Below are 27106 nucleotides of genomic sequence, written 5' to 3' on the forward strand. Positions count from 1 at the left end.
GTCTGATTAGCTTATGTGACCATGGGGAAGCACTTAATAAAGAATGACTGGACCACCACCTAGGCACCTTCTATAACACTGTTTTGAAGGAAAGAATGAGTTCTGAGTTCTAAGCAACTTATGTGCCAATAAACTTTGACAGCATAACCTATTTACAAGTTAGAACTGCCTATTCATATTATCACACCATTGATCTTCTAGACCCTCATGGGTCATTAGTGTGACTGTCTCACACTACATATGAAGAACAGAGGCTGGCAGAGGCCAAGATCACATAGAAATTGACAACAGAGGTAAATTTGAACCCAGGTCCTAGGATCATAGATTTAGAGCTAGAAAGAACCTTAGAGGTGATAGAGTTAAAACCCCTCACTTTATGGATAAGGACATTGATTCTAAAAGAGGGGTTAAGTGTCTTGCCTGGGGACACAGAGCTAGTAAGTGTCTTAGGCTGGATTTGAACTCAAAGTCTAGCACTTTAATGAGTTTTCCATGTAATATACCATCTGGTCACAAGGAGACAGAATAAGAGTATGGATGACTATAGTACAAAGCTATTATCCATTGATGTAAAAATTCAAAATGTTTATGTTTTGGATGGTCATGAGGTAGCATGATTCTCTAAAAACCAGCAAATATTTAAATATTTGTTATTTAGTCTGGTGTGTGTGTGTGTGTGTGTGTGTGTGTGTGTGTGTGTGTGTGTTGAGTAGGATCAAAAGTTGGCCTATCTACCCAGGCCCTCCTCAAATTTCTCTTAACAAGTACTCTGAACAAGTGATAACTCCGAGCTATTACAGTCCTCTTGTCTCAAAGTTATTTATGCAAATAAATGTCTCCTTCCTCTCTGTGTTCCCTTCCCATTAGATATGGTTTCATTCGAGGTAGACTCCAGTTCTAATTTCATTTTTTGTATCTCCAGTGCCTGTCATGGTCCTTTGCACATAGTACATATTTAATAAGTATTTGTGGAATTTGCATTCAAATTGTAAGAATCTAAAACCTTATAAGAAGCTGGAGTGGTAGCCTGAAGTCCTCCATAATCTTTAGTGCCTTTCATACATCTCGTTTATACACAATCGCTTACATGTTACATGTTGGCTCGCCCATTAGACTATGATGTCCTTGAAAGCAGGAGACTGTTTTTGCTCTTCTTTGTATCTTCAGCATTTAGCACAATGTCTGACACATAGTAGGCATTTAATAAATGCTAGTTGACTGACTATGCTTCAACCTAATTCTTCAATCCTTATCATTTAAGTAACGACTCATATCAGAGTACAAGGACTTTCATAATGCAACCTAAACATCATGCTGTTGAAAGATGCCTTGTACATAATAACAAGAACCAGTGATGAATCAAATTAAAAATATAGACACAGCCTTGATTCTATTTTATCTCTGAAACAAAATATTTCATAACTCTAGTTAGTCTCAGCTACAATTGAGATTCTGTGATTATTTCTAACTTGATGGAATGCAAGCTTCTCGAGGGCAGTTTCATTTTTGTCTTAGGTCTCCCAGCACCCAGCACAGTGTCCAGCACAGAGTAGATACTTGATTAATCGAACTCAGAGATCCTATTTATACTGCTAGCCTAGGAAGCCAATCAATTAACCAACAAGCATTTATTAGGGAAAGCTCTTCTCAGCCTAATCTCTTCCTGCTTAGATCCTTATATCTTATCAATCTTATATCTTTGTTCCCAAACTATACCCATTCTAGACTTCTAACTATACTTCAGACACCACAAACTTTAAGCCCTCACCTCCTTCTCCCACTTCACATATGCACAGATGATTAAATAGAATAATGAATGAATAAGCATTTCTTTGTGGTAGATACTGGGAAGACATAGGCAAAAGGGAAGTGGTCCCTTGAGGACCTCGCAAGGTAGTGGGGAGAGGGACATGCAAAATGCTTTCTGAACTTTAAAAAGCTATACAAATGTTAGTTGTTATTATTGGTATATACAAAACAGACACAATCATATATGATTTTTTTGCTAGTAGTAGTAGTAGCAGTAGTATTACATCCAATCCCTTCATTTTACTACCCTGAGGAGCAACAAGGGTCCTTCTGGATGAAAAAACAACTGATTCTCTCACTAGGACTAGAAAGAGAATATTTTTCAAGGATGGGAAGATCTTTGGAAAGTCTTAGTTTATATGATTTTGGACAGAAGGTACTGGTAGCAGGAAGTATCTGGAAAGTCTTCATGTAGAAAATATTGTTTGAGCCAATGAAAAAAGCCTTGAAGCAAACAAGGGATTCTCAGAAGCAGGCAAGGACGTATCACATTCCAGGCCTGAAGACAGGAGAGGGAGCCCCATTTTTAAGGAACAGTAAGAAGATGTCAACCAAAAACAATATTACAAGTCCATGAGACACTGTGTGGCAACTAGATTTATTAAAAACGAAATCAAATGAATGAGTAACTCTAAGCAAGCCATGGAGTTCACAATTCAAACGAAGTTTGCATACTTATAAAATTGGACAAAGAGAGAAGCAGAAAAAGAAATCTCCACCTAAATGGGAGTGGCAGGGAAGGAGAAATCATAAATAATTAAGGTGGCAAAAGCAGCCTTCTTTTGCCTTGGTAACTGCTAGACTATGAAGATAGGGTGGTCTGTTTATCTACAAGGGTACCAGCTGCACAAGCAGTTTCCCAGCCTGGCACAGACTGGCTGGTGCCTGTCTTGAGTCCCAAGGACACACAGGGAGTCCAGCTTGGGGTGAAAACAACAAATTATGTCAGCTCAGGACAAGCTTTGTCATTGACACTTTCAGGGCCTCCTGCATACTCTGGGTCCAGTGTTTCTGGAAAATATGGCAACTCAAAAGACACATTCATTGGACCCCTTAATAAAGGCTAGTTTGGCTAAACAGTGGTGTGCATAAAAGGGAAATATGTATACTAATAACGAATACATAATAAGTCTGGAAAAGTAGGTTAGAACCAACTTGGGAAATGTTTGACATGCCAGAGAGATGATATCTCGTCAAAGTAATAGGAGAGTTTATCGAATAGGAGAGTGACCTGGTCAAATCACTTGGGCAGAGGTGTGTAGCATGGACTCAAATGGGGAGATACTTGTAACAGAGAAATCAATGAGGAGGCTACTGAAATAATGAAAATAAAAGGTAAGGAGGATCTGAACAAGGGTGGTAGCTATGTGAGTAGAGATGTTGAGGAGAGAGAAATTACAAGATCTAGCAATAGGTTAGAGATATAAGAAGACGTAGAATGAAGATTCAAGGATTACACAGAGATTTCAAGTCTGGATGACTAGAAAGTCGTTCCATTGGCAAAAATAGGGAAATTTGGTAGAGGTGGAGAGTTAGGAAAAAGGCAATTTGTTCTGTTTTGGACATGTTAAGTTTGAGCTCAGAGGAGAAGAATATATATAAGATATATACATATACACATATACATATTTACATATTAATCATCCTTTCTAAAGTTTAGAGACCTTTAAGTTGAGAGAGAGAGAGAGAGAGAGATTTGAGATTTCTTATTGGATCTGCTAAAGGTCTCAAAATAGGACCAATTGAGATCTTTTCCTGAAGTCAAAATAGATCAGGGAGAGAATGTTAAATAGATTTTTAAGCGAGAAGAAAATTTGCAGAACAGGCAAGCATTTAAACTTTGCCAAAATTGAATGAAGTGGCTAGATCTACAAGCTACCATTATATCTCCCAGCACTGCTACCAGACAACCAAAATGGTAGATGTTGTTAAAATAAATAGCAATCAGGTCATGGAGTAATAATGAGACTGTGTGAAACTTGCTGGCTGGCTACTTTGGGTGAAGCTGAAATCAACTCCTTCTCCCAACAGTAGGATAAATACCATCTTGCTGTGGTTCTTTTGTGGCTAAATAACTGAATGTTTTAAACTGGTTTGATATTTTGGGCAGAATATGATTAGAAACTGCTGGTAGGGGAAGAGAAAACCTCAATGCCAAGAGTTTTATTTTTGTCATATTTAATTTCTCCCTCTCATTTTCTTAGTAGTTCTAGCTTCTAAACTTCTCTCCTATCCTTCCAGTTTCATCTTTGTGTGGCATCTATTCCTGATAGGGTAATAATTACCTGAGTTGCTCTAAATGGATTTTTTTTTCATGGATTTTGTTACCCAATTGGGAACAAAGAACAATAAAAGTAAGATAGTTCCAGATTGGGGAGGGCCTTAAATGCCAGACTAAGAAGTTTGAACTTTACTAAGCATTAGAGACCTGGTGAGGAATCCGAGCAAGAAGTGGTACAAGCAGATCTATCCCTAAGAGAGATTAATCTGCAGTGAGGTGAAAGCTGGACTGGGGATTGGTGATTGGGAGACTGGGAAAGAAAAACATGTATATTTGGAAAGATCACTTAGTAGTCAGGCTATAATTCAAATAGTAAGGGTTTACACCGAGGTTGTGGCAGTGGGAGCGAAAAAGAGGGGCCAGGTTTGCCAGGCATTGTGAAGATAAATACATGAAGATGGAGTTGGAATTATAATGCTATCAATGCACCATTGAAGAGGTTTAAGAAAAATGGTGATAGGTAGGGAACCATAAGTTTCTAGGGGTGCTCAAGACCCCAAAATACCTACACTCTGGGTCCTGTCAAAAGAATTCGACTCAAGCCTTCTCAGGCAAGGGAAAAGACAAAGTTTATTAGGGATTCACCCTAATGGGTTATCTTAAGAAATCCCACCCTTTGTGATGCCTATTTTCACAAGAGGGTCAGATTCAACCTGCTGAGCTAGATTGAATAAGAGAGCCTTCATGGAGGCAAGATGGAGATTATATACAGAAAGATTGTGGGAGGGATTGAGGGGTGGTCTGGAGTGACCAGAGCAGGGGTTTAGGGAGAGTCTTGAGGAGGAGGTAGAGATTTGGGCCTAATGATAATGTAAGGCTTATAACCTCAGGCCAAGGCCAGATCAAGTGGGAAGATTCAAGGAGGGTTCAAGGGGGCTCGCAGAGACTGTGCCCTCATCACCATGATTTATGATATGTCATATGCCACAATACCTCTTTTTCTTAGAACCTTGAGTTTTATACCAACCAATCCCTCAGTCTTAGATAAAGATTTTCATTGGATATGAACATTAATTTTGGGTAAGTCTTTTAAAAAATCAACTTAAGAGGTAGTCCTAAAATTCAAGCAGCATGTTGATTCCACGGAATCTACCCAAACTCTTGAAAACTAATATGGAGGTTACACACCTGACAAAAAACAAAAAAGCATCACCTCTTCCCCATCTCCTTTTTGGAATTCCCCACATTTGTATGTAGCTGGAACTGGTTAATGTCACAAATTATCATCCACTATTTCGCAAACCCTGGACAAAGAATAGACTTTTTAAAATGCTCTATCTTAAGTCAATACCAGAATCATGAGAAAGACTATTTGAAGGGAAATTAATAGACTACATAAAAGGTTATGTTTTTTAAAAAAAAAATTATTATTAACAAACGGGCTTACCTTTACACCATAGTTTTATTCTACAGGTAAAATACTAACATATCAAGGAAATTTTTCAGGACAAATAGGTTTCCAAGACAGTCAATGACACACTTGTTGAACCCAGTTTCCTTTTCAACTAATGTCTGCATTCATTTAAAAGAATATGAGCTCACCACTAACTTTAGGCATTTTCAACTGGAATGCTAAGTATCTGAAAATTGTCTATGGAGGATAATACTATTAAATTCTTCGGAGTATCAGGGGGTAGGAATGCAAGGCACTTTGATAGAAATGTAAAAATGATCGCATTATTAACCAGCTTTTGAATACAACTGATTAGGCTAAATCCTACATTTAAATACAGATTGACCAGAATTTCTCCCTTGTCTTTGTACCTTTCCCCTACCATGAATAAAAAGATAACTGATTTGACCTTCAAATAAATTAATTTGAATTAGACATTTTGGAAGTTGTTAGTATTTTTTAACTAGTAGCCCTGATAATGGAGAAAAATAATTTGAAGATAGAATAGGAAACTGTTGTTTGCCATGATCCTTTATGTCCCAAGCCCAACACTAATTCTCCTGACCTGTTTCCAATAAAAACATAATGATAAAAGAAACTAATCATTGGATTAGTAATACTAGTCAGATGATTTCCAGTTCCACCCTCTCTTCAGAACTCCAGATCCACATTCCAGATTTAGTATATGACACCTACTGAGATGTCCAATGTAGCCTCAAACTCACATGTCCCAAACTAAGCTTTGATTTTCCAATTTCTGTTTCTGTTTAACCTGATAGAGACCAGGTGAGGAATGGCATTCAAGGCCCTCCATAATCTGGAACTGCCTCATTATTATTGTCTTGTCTTGTTCTTAATTGGCTAACAAAATCTATTTTTAAAAATCCATTTAAAGCAACTCAAGTAATTATTACCCTATCAGGAATAGATGCCATACGTGGACTAGCTGAGTGCAACAGTGTGATCTGAGTACAGTACCATCTGTCTGAATTATTGCCTGGCTGCTAAGGGATCCTTCCAAATGTACACTTTCTCTTCCTCCCCCTTCCCCCAATCACAAATGAATCCCCAGTCCATCCTTCACCTCACTGCAGATCAATCTACCTTAGACATAGGTCTGCTCATCCCACCCCTCTGCCAGGTCTCTGCTAACCTGATAAGATTAACCTGATCATCTGTATTCTTAAGCATAGAGTTATCTTTGACTCAGTCTTCCCTCCTATATCCCATCAGTAACCAAGTCTGGGCTTTCCAAGTCTGCATCATCTCTCATCATTACCCCTTCCTCTCTATCCCTGTTGCCTCATCACTCCTATAGGCTCTAATTTCCATTCACCTGGACTATAGCAATAGCTTCCTAAACAAGTCTTCCTGTGCTTTCTTCCCACCCCTCTACTTCACAACTGTGTCAGAATAATCTTTCTTAGGCCTGCATTTGGAAATGTCACTCTTTTACCCAAATTTATTCAATGTCTCTCTCTTATGTACTGAACAAAACCAAAACTCTTTTGCCTGGCAATAAAGGTGTTCTATAATTTGGCACTACCCAATCTTTCTGGCTTTGTTTCATTTTCCTCCATACTGTAACTAGCCTGGATAATTTGCTGACCTGGAAGCATTCATTTGGGCAATTAGGTGGTGCAGTGGATAGAACACCAACCCTGTAATCAGGAGGATCTGAGTTCAAACACGGCCTCAGACAGCTGTGTGACCCTGGGCTAGTCACTTAGCTCGATTTCCTCAGATGTAAAATGAGCCGGAGAACAAAATGGCAAACCACTCCAGTATCTCTGCCAAGAAAACCCCATGTGGGGTCATGCAGAGTTGGAAATGACTCTGCAATAAGCATGTATTTGACTCTTTGGCTTCTGTACCTTTTTCCATAATGGCCTCTGTGCCTGAAATGTTCTCTGTCTCCCTTTTTGCTTGTTGAATTCCATCCTTTAAATCCAAAATTAGATACCATTTCCTGAAACTTCTAAGGTTTCTTCCAGCTCAGCCCTGCCCTGATCTTTTGGGTGATAACTCCATCAAACCTCACGTAGTTTGTTTTGCATTTCTCTGATGTACTTACAAAATTCTGTGTGTATTATGTAGTTATCATCATTTGTCCTATCCTAGAACTAGACTGTAAGCTATATGAGAACATGACCTTGTCTTACTTAAACTTAATACCTCCTCCAGTTTCCAGTAGTAAGATTTGTACAATTGCTATTTAATAAATTTTGAAGACTGAATAAATGAATCAATGAATGCATGGATGCATGAGTGAGGATACATTCAGTAGCCAGTTTACCTTTGAATCTATTGATCTTTAAATGACTGGTAGAAGGGAGTAGAATTATCATAGAAAAAAAAAAAAAACGAGTGAAACTCTTTGTATTTTTCTATTTGACCAAGAATTGAGATTTCCTTTTTAAGTGAGAAAGCTCTTTTGCCAGTAGTTAATGTCTTCTTTCTCTAAACTAGCCTAGTCAAGATCTGCGTATGGTCAGTATGGGTGTAACCTCAATCCAAGTGATTCCCTGAGATTATAAGAAACATGAAACATACACATAACATTAAAGCTCCAACCACTGGGTTTTTAACTGATACCAAAATGTAAGAGTTAAACAAAAATGACATATATGGCTCTCTTTAAAGATAAGAATATTATTTTCTACAAAAGTGAAAACTGGTTTCTATACAATTACTGAAATCAGTATTTTTGTTGCTAGTAAATTCATTTTGTGTTGATCTCTTCATAGTGAGGCAGTGAGTCATAGCCGATAGAGACCTGGCCTCAAAGCTAGAACAACTTGGGTTCAAGTCCTGACTTTGACACATATTGGTATGGGACCCTGGATAACAACAATAATAATACTCCTAATCAGAATTACTAGAATTTATAAAATCTTTAAGGTTAGCAATGCTTTATAAACATCTTATCTTATCGTCTCAACAACACTAGGGAGGTAGATATTATTACTATCTCCACTTTACAGGTAAAGAAACTGAGGCAAACAAAGATTAAGTGATTTTGTTCAGGGTCAAACAACTGGTGAGTTTCTAAGACCATATTTGAACTTAGGTCTTCTTAACTCCAGGTCCAGATATTAGATAAGTCACTTAGCCTCTCAATAATCAAAGAAAGTTTCTAAAAATATAAATTACAATGTCAGTTCACAGGCATTTATTAATTGTTTACTATGTGCCAGGCACTGCCATAAATTCTGGGGATAAGAAGAAAGGCAAAAAAACAAAATCTAAAAGAGCTTATATTCAAATGAGGGAGACAATATGCAAACAACTATGTACAAACCAGACATGTATCATGTAAATGGAAGCTTGTATCATGGGAGGAAGGGACCATGAAAGACCTCTTGAAGAAGATGATATTTGAGCTGAGGCTTGGAGGAAGTCAGGCAAGATGTTGACCTGTATTGATAAAAAGATTTCCTCCTGGCACTGGTAGAGGGAGTTTCCTTATCTGGAAATTCCCTATACTAATGAAATAAGAGGTTTTGTTCCAATCCCCTTCTTCATACATCATCTACATTTCCCAAATGGCTTTATTTATGAGGATGTGGAATCATATTCTAAATAGGACTTTGGACTGCATTTGAATGTGGAGGAGTCTAATGTAAGACATAGATTAGAGGTTAAATAAAAGCATGAACCATGAAAATCATGGGCTGCATCACCAAAATGGACAGAACTATATTGTGTAGACCAGTACTAAAAGGGGTCAACTAGTATTTCAAAACTCTCAAGAAAATCTGTGTCAGTAGAGAACAGTTCAGAATGCACTCTTGTTGAAGATTCCTTCTTCCCCCTTCAAATCAGTTCCTATTTTTCATAGAGGACAGACAATCTTGATTATAGAGCATAAACAGGCAGATAATACATGGGCCAACAAGCTCACAAGAAGAATCTCTGAGACCTTCACATACCTACCTGCAAGTCAGTCATATCTTTTGGTCTCCATCAATCAAAAATTATTTATCAAGGGACTACCTCGTTTAGCTTCCTATTACATGTGTGTGTTTGTATATATATGCACATACGTATGTATACATATTTATATATATATATATATATATATATATATATGTATATACACATATGTATTAAAGCAGTCTTGACCAGGAGGAAAAAAAAGACTGCTTCAAAATGCCTGTTTTGTTGTTGTGTTTTTTTTCTTTTCCAGCACAATTCTCAATATCAAGGGATGTTTTAGGATAAGAGTATGGTGGCCCTTCATGACCACTAGCATCCCTTATAACCAATGATGGATTTATTGTAGGAACATGCAAGAACATAGAACCAGAAGGAATCTTAGAGATCACCTAGCTATCCATCACTTTAGCTAAGCCCTTATTATTAATGGATTCTTCCAAACTAATTAGATAGAAGCCCAGGCAAGCAACAGGGAAGATGGTTCTTGCCTCCAGTTCTACTTTACTCTCACTTCATCTTCCGTTGGAAAAATGATTGACACCTGTATGCTGTCCCTCACCACTCTGAAATAAAAGAAGGTTAATCACTGGGGTATCCACTTGTTATGAACAAGGTCCCCATATGGGGACTTCTATGTAATTCTGCTAAGACATTAATCTATTGTGTAGCTAGTTCAAAAGTATATACTTTCTAAAAATAAAAAATACAAAAAATAAAGTATATGCTTTCTTACCAAACTTCTTAGACATTTAATCAAAAACCTGTTCTGAAAAGAAGTAGATTATCAAGGACAAAATATATTTAAAGAGCATTTATCAGTCTCTCTGGTCAGTTCAATCAGTCTGTTGAGATACTAATGAGCTCAAGGTTATAGATCCGAAAGCTGAACCTATCTAAGGATGAGTAAATATAAGACTACAAGGTAAATTGAGCACAGGAATAACACTAGTAACAGGGAGGCAGGGATCAGAGAAGTGTTAATAGATGAGATAGTAGGTGCCTGAGCCCATCCTGGAAGGAAGATACAGATTCTGAGAGGCAGTAATGAGGAAGGAGTGTGTTACAGGTGTGGAAGGCCATTTATAAGAAAGCGTGGAAGATTCTGGCAACAACAAGTAGTCTAGTTTGGCTTGAATAGAGTTTGTGAAGGGGAGTGATGTAAAATCAGTCTGGAAAGATAAGTTAGTGCCAGATTGTACAGAGACTTAAATGGCAGGCAAAGGTGACTGCATCTTATAACAGAGGAAATAGGGAGCCATTCACAATCCTTGAGCATAAGTGATTATGGTCAAGCATGCTGAGGGGAGCTACTGGAAACAGGGAGATCAATTTGGATGCTATAATAGGCCATTGGAAGGAGATTAGAAAATAGGACAGAGGGAGAAGTGGTGTTATGGCAGTAAAATAGACAAGACTACTGAAAAAAATAATACAAAGGTAATGATCACGGGTCAGCGAAACTATGTTCATGGTCAAAGAATAGCTGATCTCTATTTATTTCTATTGCTTACCAAAAAAAGACTTCAGTGGTAGCGATCTATACAGGTATATTTTTATTTTATATGTTGTGTACAGAAAGGGCTAGACTAGAGAAATTAATTGAGCTATCTTTACAGATGACATGAATATCAGTACATCTCATTAATAATACATGTTTTCCCCTGACTTTTACTTTCTCTCAGCTCAAAAACAGACCAAGGAACTAGAGCTAAGCTTCTAGATATTCCCTCCCTTTCTCAATATTAGTGTACTTGTGGTAGCCAAAAGGTCAATAACTATTTGTTGTTTTAGTCAATAAGAGGTGCTGGAGACTTCACCAGTTCAGAAGAAGTCAATGGGAAAGACTCTGATGGTCAAGTAAGTAAATTGGTTTGGTGCAGGCTCAGGTGAAGATTATTTTCAATCCAATGAACTATGGTGGTGGGCTTAGCTGAAGATTATTTTCAATCATTGTTTTCAAGTCGCATGATCTTGGTAATAGGAAATGTAAGATTTTAGATCTGGAAAAATAACTGAGTTAATCTAGGCCAGGAGTTCTTCACCTGGGGGTCTGTACATTTGATTCTTCTTTTTAAAATATTTTGATGGTTCTATTTCAATATAATTGATATCCTTTGCAATCCTATATTTTCTGTTTTATGGTTTTAAAAATGCTACTCTGAGAGGGGCTCCATTGGCTTCACCAGATTGTCAAAGGGGTTCATCACACGAAAAAATGTTAGTAACTCCTGAACTAGTCCTAACTCCTCTGTCTACAAACAAGGAAACTGAGACTAAGATCAAGGGTCTTGTCTAAGATCATACCAGGAGGAGGGAGCAGATTCCATATTCTAACCCAAGTCTTTTGGCTCCAAATCTATAGTGTTCTTCCCACACTATCCTGGCACCTCTCATTGACAAGTATTTACTGAATACCCATGTACCCGATGAGACACTATGGAGAATCAAGTATCACCACTATATTCCATTCTCAAAGAATTTATAATCTATTTTAATATTTTATTTTTCCCATCTACATGCAAAAACAATTAACCTTTATTTCTGACAATTTTTTGAGTTCCAAATTTTCTTCCACCCTTCTTCGCCTCCCCCATCATTGAGAAGACAAGCAATTTGATAAAGGTTACACATGTTCAGTCACATAAAACATAGTTCCAAATGAAAACACAGACCAAAAAAAAGAAAAAAGAAAAAGAAAGAAGGTAAAATGACATTATATTTTGATCTGTATTCAGATTCCATCATTTCTGTCCCTGGAGGTAGAAAGCATTTTTCATAATAGGTCCTTTAGAATTATCTTGGATCTTTGTATTGCTGAGAATAGCTAAGTCATTCACAACTGATCATCCTTACGACATTGCCGTTACTTGTGTACAATGGTGTGGTTCTGCTCACTCCACTTTGCATCAGTTCATGTAAATCTTTCCAGGTTTTTCTGAGACCATCCTGCTCATCATTTCTTATAGCACAATAGTATTCCATCACAATCATGTACCACAACTTGTTCAGCCATTCCCCAATTGAGAATTTATAATCGAATCAGGGAGACAAAACTAAGCCTTAGGAAACAATGACTTGAAGACTGTAAGTGCTATTGGTAAGTGTAGAAAAAGGTCAACACAGTCAAAGGAATGAGAGAAGACAGCGCTTTGGTGTACAGCTGCAGTAGACTACAGAGAGCAGCATAAACCAAAAAGAATTTTCTTTGAATGCTGCTACACATAACTTTCAATTCATAATTAGACTAGGTGCTAGGCCTGGAGTCAGGAAGATCTGTGTTCAAATTCAGCCTCAGATGTCTGTCTGCTTCAGTTTCTTCATCTATAAAATGGGGATAATAATAGCACCTCTTCACAGGGTTATTGTGATGATCAAATGAGATATTTGTAAAGCACCATGCCTGTCACACAGTAGGTACTTCATAAGTGTTTGTTCCCTTCCCCCTAATATGTTATTGTTTTTGTTCAGTTGGTTCAGTTGTGTCTGACTCTTTGTGACCCTGTTTGGGGTTTTCTTGGCAAAGATACTGGAATGATTTGCCATTTCTTTTTCCAGCTCATATTACAAATGAGGAAACTAAGGCAAGCAGGGTTAAATGACTTGCCCAGGGTCACACAGCATGTAAATGTCTGAGGCCAGATTTGAACTTGGGTGCTCTATCCTAACTTTCCCTCCCCCGAAAATAAATTAAATTAAATATATCTAGTTTATATTTAATTTCCCCCCCCATATAAGTTAAAATCAATATAAAATAGATATAAATTAAATTAAAGAACTTTAAGGTAAAGTTTTTGCTCATTGTAACATTATTATTCAGAATTCGTTATAATTTGGGAAGCCAGCTGGATGTTTTCTTTTGTACAGTCTATGAAAAAAAATTTCCTAAGCAAATTATGAGTATAAATATAATCTCAAGGGAAAGATTTTCAGTTATAAGAAAACAAATTACTTTCAGAGCATTTCAAAAGTATCATTTGCATCCAATTATTAGGGCAAGTAAATCATTTCTAAATAACTAAGAAATCATTCTTAAAGCAGAATCACAGAATCTCAAAGTTGGAAGAGACCCCAGAGGCTATCCATTCTAACCCCTTCCTAAAAAAAAAAAAAAAAAAAAAAAAGGCAATTCTACAAGACTCTTGACAAGTGGTTCTCCAACCTTTGCTTAAAGACTTCTAGTAGGGGAAATACACTCCCGCCTGAAGCAGCTAGGTGACAGATAAGAGTGCTGGGCCTGGAATGAGGAACTCCTGAATTCAAATCCAGCCTCAGACACTCATGAGCTATGTGACCATGGGCAAGTCACTTGACTTCTGTCTGCCTCAGTTTCCTCAATTGTAAAATGATAATAACAGCACCTACCTCCCAGGATTGTTGTGCTCAAATGAGATATTTGTAAAGCACTTAGCCCAGTGTCTGGCATACAGTAATTATTTAATAAATTCTTGTTACCTTCTTGAGGCAGCCCATTTCACTAGGGGATGATTCATCGTTAGAGAATTTTTCCTTGTATCAAGCTTAGATTTGCCTCATCACAGCTTCCTCCCATTGCTCTTAGTTCTGCCCTTTATGGTCAAGAACAAGTTCAATGACTCTTCTACAAATCCTTTCAGACAGCTATCATGACTTTCCCTGCCCCCAATCTTCTCTTCTCCAGGCTAAACATGCCTAGTTCCCTAGCAATGTTGGTTTTTGATAGGATAGTTCCTGTCACTATACATATTTGAAAAGAAAACTATTTTTAAAATATTAGATTCAATCTTCCCACTGAATGGGTTGGGAATCATGGACTCCTTCTTCCCTGTTTTGCAGTCTGTGGAAGTCTGTTCTCAAATAATGTTTTTAAATGCCTAAAGAATTAGAAAGGAGACCAAAGGGCTATAAAACTGTGCAAACCATTTGATCCACCAATACCACTTCTAGGGCTGTATCCCAAAGAGATCAAGGAAAAGGATCCTCATGTACAAAAATATTTATAGCAGCTCTTTGTGCAGTGGCAAAGAACTGGAAATTGAGGGGATGCCCAGGAATTGGGGAATGGCTGAACAAGTTGTGGTATTTCTGTAATGGAATACTATTGTGCTACAAGAAATAATGAGCAGGTGGACTTCAGAAAAACCTGGGAAGACTGATATGAACTGATGCTGAGTGAAATGAGTGGAACCAGGAGAACACTGTAAACAGTAACAGCAACATTGTTCAATGACTGACTTTGATAGATTTCTCAGCAATGCAATGATCCAAGACCATTCCAAAAGACTCGTGATAGAAAATGCAATCCACATCCTAAGAAAGAACTACAGAATCTGAATGCAGATTGAAGGATATTATTTTCTCTTTTTTTCTTGTGGTTTTCCCTTTTGTTATGATTCTTCTTTCACAACATGACTAATGTGGAAATATGTTTAATATGATTATACATATATAGCCTATATCAGATTGCTTGCTGTCTTGGGGAGGGGAAAGGAGAAAGAAGGAGAAAAAAATTTGAAATTCAAAATCACATAAAAGTGAGTGTTAAAAACTATCTTTACATATAACTGGAAAAAATAAAATACTATTAAGTGGGGGGAATTACAAAGAAAACTAATTATATTGAAATAAAGATGTAATTTTTCCCATCTAAATTCACTGACCCCTGTCGGGTTTAGAACACCTTCTCTGCTGGAACCTCCCAAAGTCCACATCAGCCTTTTCAGCCGCTGGTACTTCTCATGCTACATTATGGATAATTCTTCAACCTGAACTAGCTGCAAAGGATACTTCATTTCTTTTAAAGCAATGATTATCCTCTCTCTCCCAGTGACAGCTAGGTGGCGCCATAGGGCACAGAGTGTTGGGCCCAGAGTCAGGAAGACAAATGAATTCAAATCCAGCCTCAGATACATACTGGCTGTGTGATCCTGGGCAAGTCATTTAACCCTGTTTGCCTCAGTTTCCTCATCTGTAAAATGAGCTGGAAAAGGAAATAGCAAACCACTCCAGTATCTCTGCCAAGAAAACTTCAAATGGGGTCTCAAATAGTCGCTGCTCCTGCAAGGACTGAACAACAACATCCTCTCTCCCAAAGGCCAGCTGAGGTTGAGGAAGATGATTAATTTGCACAACAAAGTCATTTCCATCATTAAATAACTAAGTAAACACCTTTGAAAATCTCACAACAGAGATTAATTTAAGCCACTTTAGAGAATTATCAATACTATTCTAAGGGTCAGTAGAGATTTGCTAATTAAACTGATTGAAAAGAACATGAACTTCAGCAACTCCGAGCAAAGTGACAGAATTCAGGATGCATGTGCTTATTTTACAGGAAGACACAGACATTTTGTTTCTCTTCCTGTTTCTTGTCCTCTCAAAGGTTAAATGACTGGTAAAATGCCTCTTTCTGTTTGTATAATGAGACTCTGTCTCAAACTCAAAGATGACTGACTCTGGTTACTTTATTTTGTTAAAAAGAAAAAAAAAAACAACAGGAGTTTTAGGATTAGTTGTGTTCAGCATTTAAAAACTTTTGAAACTGGCTGGCGAATACACTGTCTGCCTAACTTTACAAAATTTCCTTCTTCCTATCCTATTCTGTTTCTGAATTGAGGATATTTTGTATCACCCAGTTTACAAACCTTAAATCACTCTATAAATGTCAGTAATTATCATTATTCTGTATGGAGCAAGACATAATACTTCTATTAATGGGAAGAGTATGACCACCTTTCACTGATTCATCTGTAGTCTGGATAGGAAGTCCACTTAACCAATTAATGCCTCAACTGTTCTACATGCGAAATGGGGACACAATTATACCCATTAGGTAGTGCTCCCCTAAATGGCAAGCAGTGAACAATCATCTAAGATAATAGATTCAAAGCTAGAAAGGACTTTGAGAGATCTTCTGGAACAACTTCTACTTTATAGAAAAGCTATCTGAGGCCCATGGAGTTAAACTAACTTATCCAATTTCGAACCCAGGTTATCTGAGGCCACTATGCTGCAACGAACCCCACCGTCTTGAAAACATTCAGGCAAGTCACCCAAAAGGTGATTTACCTGGGAAAACCATACTCCATGGCTATTCAGCTAGCTTTACCACAAAGGTATCAGAGAAGATAGAATTCGAATCATAGTATCCTAAGGTCAGAGCTACCAAAAGAATCTGTAAAGATCATCTTTGGGATAGTTTGCTGACAATTACTTAACAAATACTCAATTTTCACATCCAAGAAGAATGTTAAGATGTCCTTTATTTTGCCAATCAGAGAAAAATCATATTACTCTGGTGGGAATCAAAACAATTAGCAACTGGATACTATTGATTGATTTTTACCACTAGGATCATTTACTATATTTCCTTGATTGCAAGGAAATAGGTATTTTCACATGCATTTTATTTTTGTTTTCAGTTCCAAATTCTCTATTTCCCTCTCCCAGATATTGAGAAGGAAAGAAATTTTATATCCATTATGCACATGAAGTCGTGTAAAACACATTTCATATTAGGAATATTTCAGGGAAGTGGGGAAAGCAAGAAAAAGAAAAAAAATGTATCTACAATGAGAATCCATCAGTCCTCTCTCTAGAGGTGGACAGCATTTTTCATCATGAGTCCTTTGGAATTGTTGGGGACCAATGTATTGATCAGAGTTGCTAAGTCTGTTGATTATCATTGCAATATTGCTATTACTGTGCATTGTTCTGGTTCTGCTTGCTTCACTTTGCATCAATTCACATGTCTTCTTGAGTTTTTCTGAAACCATTTCCTTTATCAGTTCTTATAGCACAATAGTATTCCATCAGATTCATATACCATAACTTGTTCAGACATAGCCCACTTCATAGGCATTCCCTCGGTTTCCAATTCTTTGCTACCATAAAAAGAGTTGCTATAAATAGCTTTGATCTTGTTGGGGTATACACCTAGCAGTGGTATTGCTGAGTCAGAGGGTATGCAGAGTTTTAGAGCCCTTTAGGAATAGCTCCAAATTGTTCCCCAGAATGATTGGTTCTTTTTAATATGGAAAGTTTATTTTCTTCCCAAAATGGGGTGGTTTTTATCTGTGTTACACCCCATTCCCCATTTTCCACCTTATTTCCAGCTCATTCTAGATTACTTGATACAAATAACCCCAATTATCCTATCATGGAAAATTGAAAATCTTTTCTTCAATCAGGAGAAGAAAAATCTTTGTAATGAAACCCTGGGTCCAGAATCCTTTGGTGGATGTTTCTTCACCAATAATTATAGTACCTCTAAAGTTAGAAGGCCAACAGGACGTGTGTGAGAGGTGATGGTAGTGATAAGATCAAATCTAGTTATTCTGATCCAATTTATTCTAATAGCTGGTGATATGAAATCCTCTTTGTTCACTTTCCTGGGGCGTTGTCAGTCTTCATTTTCCAGAAGACTGTTTGTAGTGTTTTCCATCAGACTCTGTACTTGCCAAATGCCAACTAAAACGTGGGTCAATTTAAAAAAAAAAAGCTGGTGATGCAGTGAATAGAGTGTTGAGCCTGGAATCAGGAATACTTGAGTTAGAATCCAGCCTCTGATATGTACTAGGTACTAGTTGTGTGTCCCTGGGCAAGTCACTTAATCTCTGTGTGCCTCAGTTTCCTCATCTGTAAAACAGGGATAATAATAGCACCTACTTCCAAGGGTTGTTGTGAGGGTCACACGAGGTAATAATTATAAAGCATTTAGTGTGGTGCCTGCCACATAACAAACACTATAAATTAGCTGTTATTATTATCACCTCTGGAATTCCCGAGCATTTGTTCTTGTCTCTGAGCATTAAGTTGAGACTATGAGCTAAAGGCTGACTAGTGTCTGCTCCTTGGCATGAGACCAAACATGACCTGCTGTCCAGTGGTTTGACTTTTCTGGCATGATATCACTTGGTGTTTTCAGGGCAATGACATGAGAATGCTTTTCCTTTGAGATTGTTTCTTGAAGCCTGGTGATCTCATGAAAAACTTAAGAACTGAAACAGACTCACACTGGAATACCCAGTGGTAGTATTAGCTTGTGTGAGGCTGTCATCTCAGGTGTATTCACCACAGTGGAACATGATCACAATGTATTTTGAGATAAAGTATTAGGCAAGACTGGACAAACCAGTTTAATCTCATACATTTAATGTGAAATTTCCTGCCTTGTCCTAAGGATTCGGATGCAACCAATTTGTTTCTGAAAGTTAACTAATCTTTCTTTAAAATAAAGTTTTTAAGACTCAAATCTAACTTAAATGGTAGTTCTGCATAGCTCCTAGAGACCTGGCCTCTGAACCAGGAAGACCTGGGCTCAAGTCAGCCTTGAGAGTCAGGAAGACCTGAGTTCAAATCCTGACGCAGACACTTACTAGCTGTGGACCCTGCACATGTCCCTTAACCTCTCTTTGCTTCAGTTTCCTTATCTGTAAAGTGCAGATAATAATAGCAGCTACCTCCCAGGGTCATTGTGGGGATTGAATGAGATAACGTGTAAACTGCTTTGCGAACTTTAAAGTGCTATCTAAATGCTACTATCCTCATCATCATCCTGGCTCTGTCATTTTGCCTCTCAATGCCCCAAGTAACTCTCTAATACAGTAAGTTGCAGAAGAGTTGGAAGGCAGGAAAGAGGAGAGAGCTGGGAGGAAAAAAAGATGAGAGTTGGCAGGCCTGAGCAAAAAACAAGTCAGATTACCTTTTTTTCCCTTCCAAATGAAAACTTTCCAATGTAAACTTTTAGTTTATAGGTAATTAAACCTGGGATTTAAATCTATCAAATCCTGAAGAAGTAAAAAATAACAGCTGTGGTACCAAGAGGCAGCAATGGTTTGATAAAAAGAGGGGATTTAGCATCAGAGAACCTGGGTCTAATATCAGCTAAATTACTTAAAGTCTAATGACCTTTAGCAGTTGGGCAAATCGATTCCCCTTTTATAATCTCCGTTTCCTTCTCAGTAAAATGAGAGGAATGGACTAGACACAACTCAATGAACATATATTAAACACCTGTTGTGTGTAAGGACCCGTGGTAGGTTCTGACAAAAAAAAAAAAAGGAAAATGTCCCACCCTCTAGGAATTTGTATTCTACTAGATCATTGCAGTTGATCTAAGACGGTCTTTTTCAGCTCTAAATCTTACAAAATATTTGAAAATTGCGGCCTTTTTAATATCCTGGGAAAGGGTGTTCTCAGAGCCCCAGGGAAATAGATTGGCAATTTAGGGACAGTTGGTCTACTTGAAAGAATGCTAGATTCAGAATCAGAAGATGCAATTCAATAAACATTTATTAAGTGCCTGAGTTAGAGATGTGCTAAGCACTTGGGATACAAAAAGAGTCAAAACATAGTTGGTGCCCTCAAGAAGCTTACATCCTAATGGATCTGGGTTCAAGTCCAGTGTCTGATGTGACAGGTTTTATGACCATGGCTAAGTCCCTCAACCTCTCACTGAGGGTTTCAGTAATCCTCATCTATAAAACTGGAATTTTATGTCTTTCCCACCACACTATTGTAAGGAAAGGGCTTTGTGAACCTTAAACATTTCTAGAAATGTGAGTTGTGACCTTTATCAGAGCTCCAGAGGGAGCCGCCATTGCTTCTCTGCCTTCTGTCCTCTGAGCTTGAAGTACTCTACTTAATTTGGTTGGTTTATTTTTCCTACCTGATGGTAAACTATTGGGTTTCACTGTCTTCTATTTTAAGGGTCAAAGGCTGTTCTGCACTGGGGACTCTGCAGTTTATAGCTGCCTGTGCTTTTTAGTAACAGGGATCTGGCAGCTTGTGGCTTCTAAAGATCGCTCTACTTCTTAGGGTGCTGTGGCTTCAGCCTATGTGTTTGCAAGGATGCAGTGGATGACCAGGGCGGGGAATCTGAGAATCTTGCTCACCTATTTCAATTCTGTGTAGGCTTTCTTCTTATGCCCCTTCCCTTCTCCTTAAATACTGCCTTCTGTGAAATCACAGCTTCAACATAGGGTTTTAGGGGAAATGAAGGCCATCCAAAAACACCATGATGAAAATGGGAATAGTTACAATCATATTTTGATTCTGTGCAGGTAAATTTAATTAGAAAAATGCTCTGACAGGTGGTTTTTGGGTGCATGTGTTGGCCTGTTTGGTTTTTTTTTTCACTTGCTCATTAAAATGGGTGCTAAAAATAAGTTTTGTTTGCTTTAGACCTCAGACTCCACAGAAAAGGCTGTCACGCCCCCTGAAACCGAACCAGCAGGGCCTGGGCAGAAGAACAAGGAAGCTTCAAAGGACAAGAAGCCCACGGCTGATCTGAATAAGCAGAAAGGAAACAAAAAGGATGCCACCGAACAAGTGAACTCCCCTGATCGCCGAGGAGCCGAGAAGAATTCCATGCAGAATGGAGGGGACTCCAAGGAAAGCCCTCTGAAGAGGCCAGAGAAGCGACAGTCTTTGGGAGGCTTCTTTAAAGGCCTTGTACGTGTATTTATTTTTCCTTCCTATCCTTTTGCTTCAGTTCATTTCTTCCTAAGATCATAGATCCAGGGCTGGAAAAGACTTCAGAAGCCATCTAGTCTAACCCCATAATTTTGCAGAATGGGAAACTGAGGCCCAAGAAAGAACCTCTGTGGGATGTTGATTAGAAGCTTTGGGAGAGGATTTTGGTTATTGAATCCCTGTTCTCTGATTCCAGAGTCAGTATTCTTTGCACTATAATTTGAGTCTGTTGGGCCAAGGGAGTAATGAATTGACTTAGAGGCAGGAAGTCTCGAGTTGAAATCCTTCCTCTTGCACATACTGGCTGTGTGACCCTAGACAAGTCCCTTATCCTCTCAGTGCCCTGGGCAACTCCCTTATGTTACAGAATACTTGAGATAGTCACTGGCAGAGAGAATTTCCTACAACAAGGAAATCAAAAATTCTAGACCAAAAAAAAAAATCCATCTCCTCAATCTGTGAGTCAGCTTCTAGGGGCAGTGCAGGCATGTTCTCCCTCAATACTCAGGCTGCTTAAACCCAGAGGCCATGGTTTATTGAAGTCCTGAAGGCAGCCCAGGCTGATGAGCTGCTCTAGGTTAGGGAAACCATCTCAACGTCACCTGCAATAAGCAGAGAGTTCTTTGTCCTCTATCCATTCCATTCTGGAGTGACATCCAAGCTTCCTCCTCTGGCATTCTCTTCACTTTCCTCTCCCGTGACCTTCTCATTCCTTCCCTCTGAAAACCTCCCCATCTTTGCCTGTGGTGTTCTCCTTGCTCCATCATCTGGTGACTTCATCAGTCATTCATCTAGTGACCTCTTCACTCTCTCCTCTGGTGACCTCTTTCAGTTTGGGATTCAGTGACCTTTACTCCTCCCCTCAATCACTCCCTCTTCTCACTTCCTCTTACTACTCACATCCTCCAAAAACTCTACCACTCTCAGGTTGTCCCCATAGTATCCAACCACAGCCCCACAAAAGAGTTCCACTCTTTGCAGATATTACCCAAATCTCAGCCATGTCTCCTAACTACTGCCTCCCACTCACCCACTCCAATCACAGTTGACCTAGGTTATGTTCCATCCCCCCACCAACTCCTACTCTCAGCTGATTATCTAATGTAAGCTTTTGGTGAATTGTAACATACAAGTGTGTCACCCCATCTTGGAGAAAATACCTCAACCTGAGATGGGCTGGTAAATTTTTAACAATCAGCTCCCCCCTCCACCAAAAAAAAAAAAGTACATTCAACAGGTTTTTAAGTTTAATCTTCATTATTAATTTTTTTCCAAATATTAAAATGTTCTCCAAAATTAAAATTTTCTTAAGTCTAGACAATCAACAGAATATTAAATCAAGCCCTTATTTTTGATTTCTGAGGTATAAATGCTCACGCTGAAAATTTAACAATTGGTTCTCCAAGCCAATTTGAGCTGGCTCCAACATACCACTGGGCTTTAACTCAAAGGAACAATTCCACAGTGGGAACTTCAGGCCCCATGTAAGGGAGCTGGGAACATGGGTTTCAAATGATGGCCCATCCAAAATATTAGGCCACATTTATACAGATTTTATTTTTTTAATACATTTGCTTCACAATTAACCTTTGAGGGAGTTAGTGCAGGTAATTATTATCTCTGCTTTATAGATGGGCAGCTAGGTGGGGCCGTGGATAGAGCACTGGACCTGGAGTTAGGAAGGCCTCAGTTCAAATTTGGCCTCAGACACTTACTAGGTGTGTGATCCTAGGCAAGTCACTTAACCTCTGCCTGCATCAATTTCTTTCACGTATAAAATAGGGATAATACTAGCACCTACCCCCCAGGGTTGTTATTAGGATCAAATATGAAAATATTTACTTTGCAAATTTTTCAAGTGCTATATAAATACTTATTATTTATTATTATGAGGAACTGAGGCTTAGAAAAGTTCAAAGACTTGTATACAGATTCAGAGTTAGTAAATGCCACAGCTGGACTATTATCCCATGGTTCTAAATCCTTTCTACTATATGCTGCCCCTCCATGACTTTTCTATTCCTTTATCCTGCTGAAATAGACCATTCAATCGCCTTCCCTTACAGAGGACCTGGACACTTGGCAGCTCAGTCCCTGGACCACCACTCCTCCAATTGAGCACAATGAGGACAGTCAGTTCTCTCTCCATGGCCTTCATTTTTAAAATGCAGCCACCCACAGTCTAGCTGGAGCTAGCCCCAACCCAGCAGAGAGTGTCTGTGTGCCGTGTTGTTCGGAAGCAGGCCCAGGGAGACAGTGGCATGTTGTTCTTGGTTAACAATAAGCTGGGTTCATTGTTCAGTGTTTGGTTGGGACTGTGGCATTAGACACTCCGGATTCTTATCAGAGCTTGGCCACTAACTTATTACATGACCTTGGGGAGATAGAAAGCCACTTGGCCTTTGCTCAGAACTCCTTCCTTCCTCCTTGTCTATAAATTGATGGAGAGGCAGAGGACAGAGACAATGACACAGTTAGAATCTGCCTCAGAGAGAAAACATGGTGCAGTGGAAATAATGCTTTAATTGGAGTCAATACAGATCTTGTTTTTGAATTCCAGTTCTTCTTACTTATTACCTGTGTGACCATGGATCAATCACTTAATCTCTGAGAGCCTCAGTTTCCGACTCTGTAAAATAAAGAGAATATATTCAATACCTTACTTTATAGGATTGTTGCAAGGATCAGATGAGATATGGTGCACAAAGGCTTTAGAAATTTGAAAGAACATGAATTGTGATGGTCACAGATTTCCGGCACTGAAATCCTGTGATTCTATCATCAATCACTGGTTAAGGATGCTGAGCTCTTAGGGAACATGGTACGCTGGAAGTTCATAACAACATCCCGAAAGTCTGAGTGATGGGACTGAGTTAGACATAAAATGGAATTATAGCAATGTCCCCCTGGTCCTCCAATCAAGTCAAGTCGATGTTTCACAGAATTACACAGCCTCTGAGTGGGAAGGGACACTGCAGGCTATTTAGACCAACCTGAACTAGACCAAGAATTCCATCTCAATGTGTTGTGAGAAAGTTCATTCCTATGGAAAAAGTATTTGGAATGGAGTTATAAAGGCCTGAGTCTAAATCTTGGCCTTTCCACTTATTTAACCTCTGTGACCTTAGGCCAGTCACTTTACCTGTCCATGCCTCAGATGACTTCTAATGTGCCCTCCAACTTTTAATCTATTATCTCATGTCACCCAACAAGTGGTCATCCATTCTTTTGCTTGAAAAGCTCTAAGGAGAACATTCCCCAAGGTAATTCAATCAACACTTTTTTGATAATTCTAATTTTTAGAATTTACATGCAGCCTAGATCTGCTGCTTCTCTGCTACATACAGACATTGGGGCCAAGTAGAATGTGTCTAATTCCTCTTGTACATGACAGCCCTGCAAATATTTAGGGACAGCTATTATGTCTACCCAGCCCCCCCACCCCCCAATAAAAAGACAAACAAACAAATAAAAACAAAAAATCTTCCAATATTACAAACTTGCCTTGTACAAGGCAATGTGTTCAGGATTAGTGACACAGATTAAAAACAGCATGGCCCCTGATCCCAAGGAATTTATAAATATAAAATGAGAGGATATGAATAATGGATTCTCTAATAAGTATGACACAAGATAGAGTATGATGCAAATCTCACAACCAATCCCCCGGACCACCACTCCTCCCATTAGGCCCAATGAGAATGTTCATAGCAGGTTTCTCATCCCAGCCTTTATTTTAAAAAATATACATAGCCACCCACAGACCAAGGAGCCCCAGCCCAGCTTGGAGCCACTATGTGCAAATATTTCTTGAGCATCTACGATGAGGACTATATTGAGTATTATAGAGGGTACAAAAGTATTCTAAGACCTGGTCCCTTTTTTCCAAGAATTATTGTCTGGTTAAGGATACACTTGAAATAATAAAATAATTAGGGACTAAACATGTCCTCCCAGTGAGGACAGTTATTAACCTCCTTGGAAAGAGCATTACATCAATTCCAAGCCATGCTCGGGTTATAGGGAGTTTTTATGATCTTGTCTACTCTCTATAGCAGGGTTTCTTAACTCTTTTTGTGTGTTGGGCCCCCTGCAGTCCGGTGAAGCCTATGGAGGCCTTCTCAGAATAAGGTTTTAAATGCAATAAGTAGAATGAGGAAATCAATTTTACTAAAACAGAGTTATCAAATTAAAAAAAAAAGTTAATGGACCCCAGGTGAAAAATGCCTGCTCCACATTGATCTCTACTGCTCTAGTGGAAAGAGCACGTGGAAGGGAGTGAAGAGAATTGGATTCTGGTCCCAGCTCTACCACTAACTAGCTGTGTGACTATGAAATCATGTGACCTCTTCTGTGCCTCAACTTTCTCATCTGTAAAATGGGCACAATAATACTTACCCTGATTATCTTAGGGGTTTTCCCTAATGCTCAAATAGAATAATGTAAAAGTACTTTGAAAATTCAAGAAATTCTATGCCCATGTGAAGGATTAATACTGAGATCACTGCTATTATCTCTATCTCTCTCTCTCTCTCTCTCTCTCTCTCTCTCTCTCTCTCTCTCACACACACACACACACACACACACACACACACACACACACCAAAAAAACTGTGGGAAGTTTAATCTGGTGATATTAGAGATGATTGGGCTGCAGGACAATCTCTGGTATTCTGATAAAACTGTAACCAAGCCAAGAGATGGATGTTCTTCCTTTCCTAAAGTTTTCCATGTTATGTTGGCAGGAAACCCCAGAACTGAGGGGTCCCTCATTTTTCCCAAACCAAGAAAATAACAGTAGACTCAGGTAACTGATTACTTCTGATCCCGTACCCTATCGTAAGACAATAGGATCTCTGGAAAGAGGAAGTGGCAAAGGAATAAAGACACTTCAAAGAACAAAAGGGATGCAGAACATAGAATGTCAGAGCTACAAGAAACCTTAGGGTATTTAATGTTAGAAGTAGAAGGGGCCTTATGACATAGAATGTCAGAGTTGGAAGGGACCTGAAAATATAGAATAATAGAGCTAGAAAGAACCTTAGACTATAGAATGTTCGAGCTGGAAGGGGTCTTAGAACATGGAATGTTCAGAGTGAAAGGGAACTTTGAACATAGAGCAATGAACATCAAAACTAAAAGGGGCCCTTAGGGCATAAAATGTTACAACTGAGAAGGATTTTAGGGATCATGTAGTCCAACTCCTTCATTTTAAGGAATAAAACCCTGGAGCTTAGAAAGGGAAAGTGATCAGCATTTAGTGGAGCCAAGACTCAAAGTCAAATTTTCTGACTAATGACCCATCCTGGCAGATAGGAGAAACTTTCCATTTGTCAGGGATGTTCTCCCTTTGGCATGACAAATGTCTCATCAAGCTGCAGTTGCTTTCTCTCAAGACAGTAGAGTTGGGAAAGCAAATAGAACTGCCCGGGTCCAAGCAAGAAAGTATGAAAATTGGCCCTGGAGCCTTGGAAGGCAGCTGGAATGCCGTGTTATTCTTGTAATGTCTTCCTTGGATAATGAGCAAGGAGAGAGGTCTCTGTGCCAAACAACATGCTTCCTTTTGGAAAACCATGACTGCTCATCCTTCAAAAGGTGTGATTTACCCTTGCTTTAATATGACCAAGCAATCCTGGGTGACTCAGTCCTATTTGCATTTTCTCTCATCTCATTCAGGCCCCTGACCCCAAACTCCACCCCTCCAATTTTGAAAGCAAAGATAAACCCTCATTAAAATTTTCTCAGTTGTTTGTTAATGATGTCAGCTGCAGGCAACTAAACTTAATAACATGTTGTGTGCCTGTTGTTCATGTCTTGACTGTGAAGTCTAGGTCATGGTGTATGGAATGGATAACTGTCTGGAGATACCAATGATCTGGAAGTCTGTTGAAATGGCAGACTCTGATATTTTCACTTAGGTGATTATTGAATTCATCCTGCCAGATGCCCTAAAGGGCAGTGCGAGAACCACAGGGGATTGGGAGAATTATAAATGTACCAAAAACTCCATGTATCTTGTCACTGAGCAGGAATACCCATGTCCTGACAGATGGAAAAAGTCTTCAGCAAAATTTTACAGTAGGTAAAATTTATCATGGGTTTGAATCCCAACTCCATCGCTCATTTGCTGTGTGACCTTGGGCACAACCTCTCTGAGTTTCATCTTTAAAATGGAGATAATATTTACACTACCCATTTCACAAGGCTATTGGAGAGATCAATTCACATAGCAT

The 27106-nt window shown here is 38.7% G+C and overlaps 1 protein-coding gene across 1 annotated transcript in view; it reads left to right on the forward strand.

Annotated features, from left to right (window-relative positions):
- Nucleotides 1–27106, forward strand: part of BCAS1 (brain enriched myelin associated protein 1) — a 141685-nt gene that overhangs the window by 110594 nt on the left and 3985 nt on the right. The window contains exons 11-12 of the mRNA XM_036750916.1: nt 11214–11279; nt 20583–20852. Of these exons, the coding sequence (XP_036606811.1) occupies nt 11214–11279; nt 20583–20852 (336 nt within the window). The remainder of the gene's footprint in view (nt 1–11213; nt 11280–20582; nt 20853–27106) is intronic.

This window comes from Trichosurus vulpecula, chromosome 3 (assembly GCF_011100635.1).
Source record: "Trichosurus vulpecula isolate mTriVul1 chromosome 3, mTriVul1.pri, whole genome shotgun sequence".
Taxonomy (NCBI): domain Eukaryota; kingdom Metazoa; phylum Chordata; class Mammalia; order Diprotodontia; family Phalangeridae; genus Trichosurus; species Trichosurus vulpecula.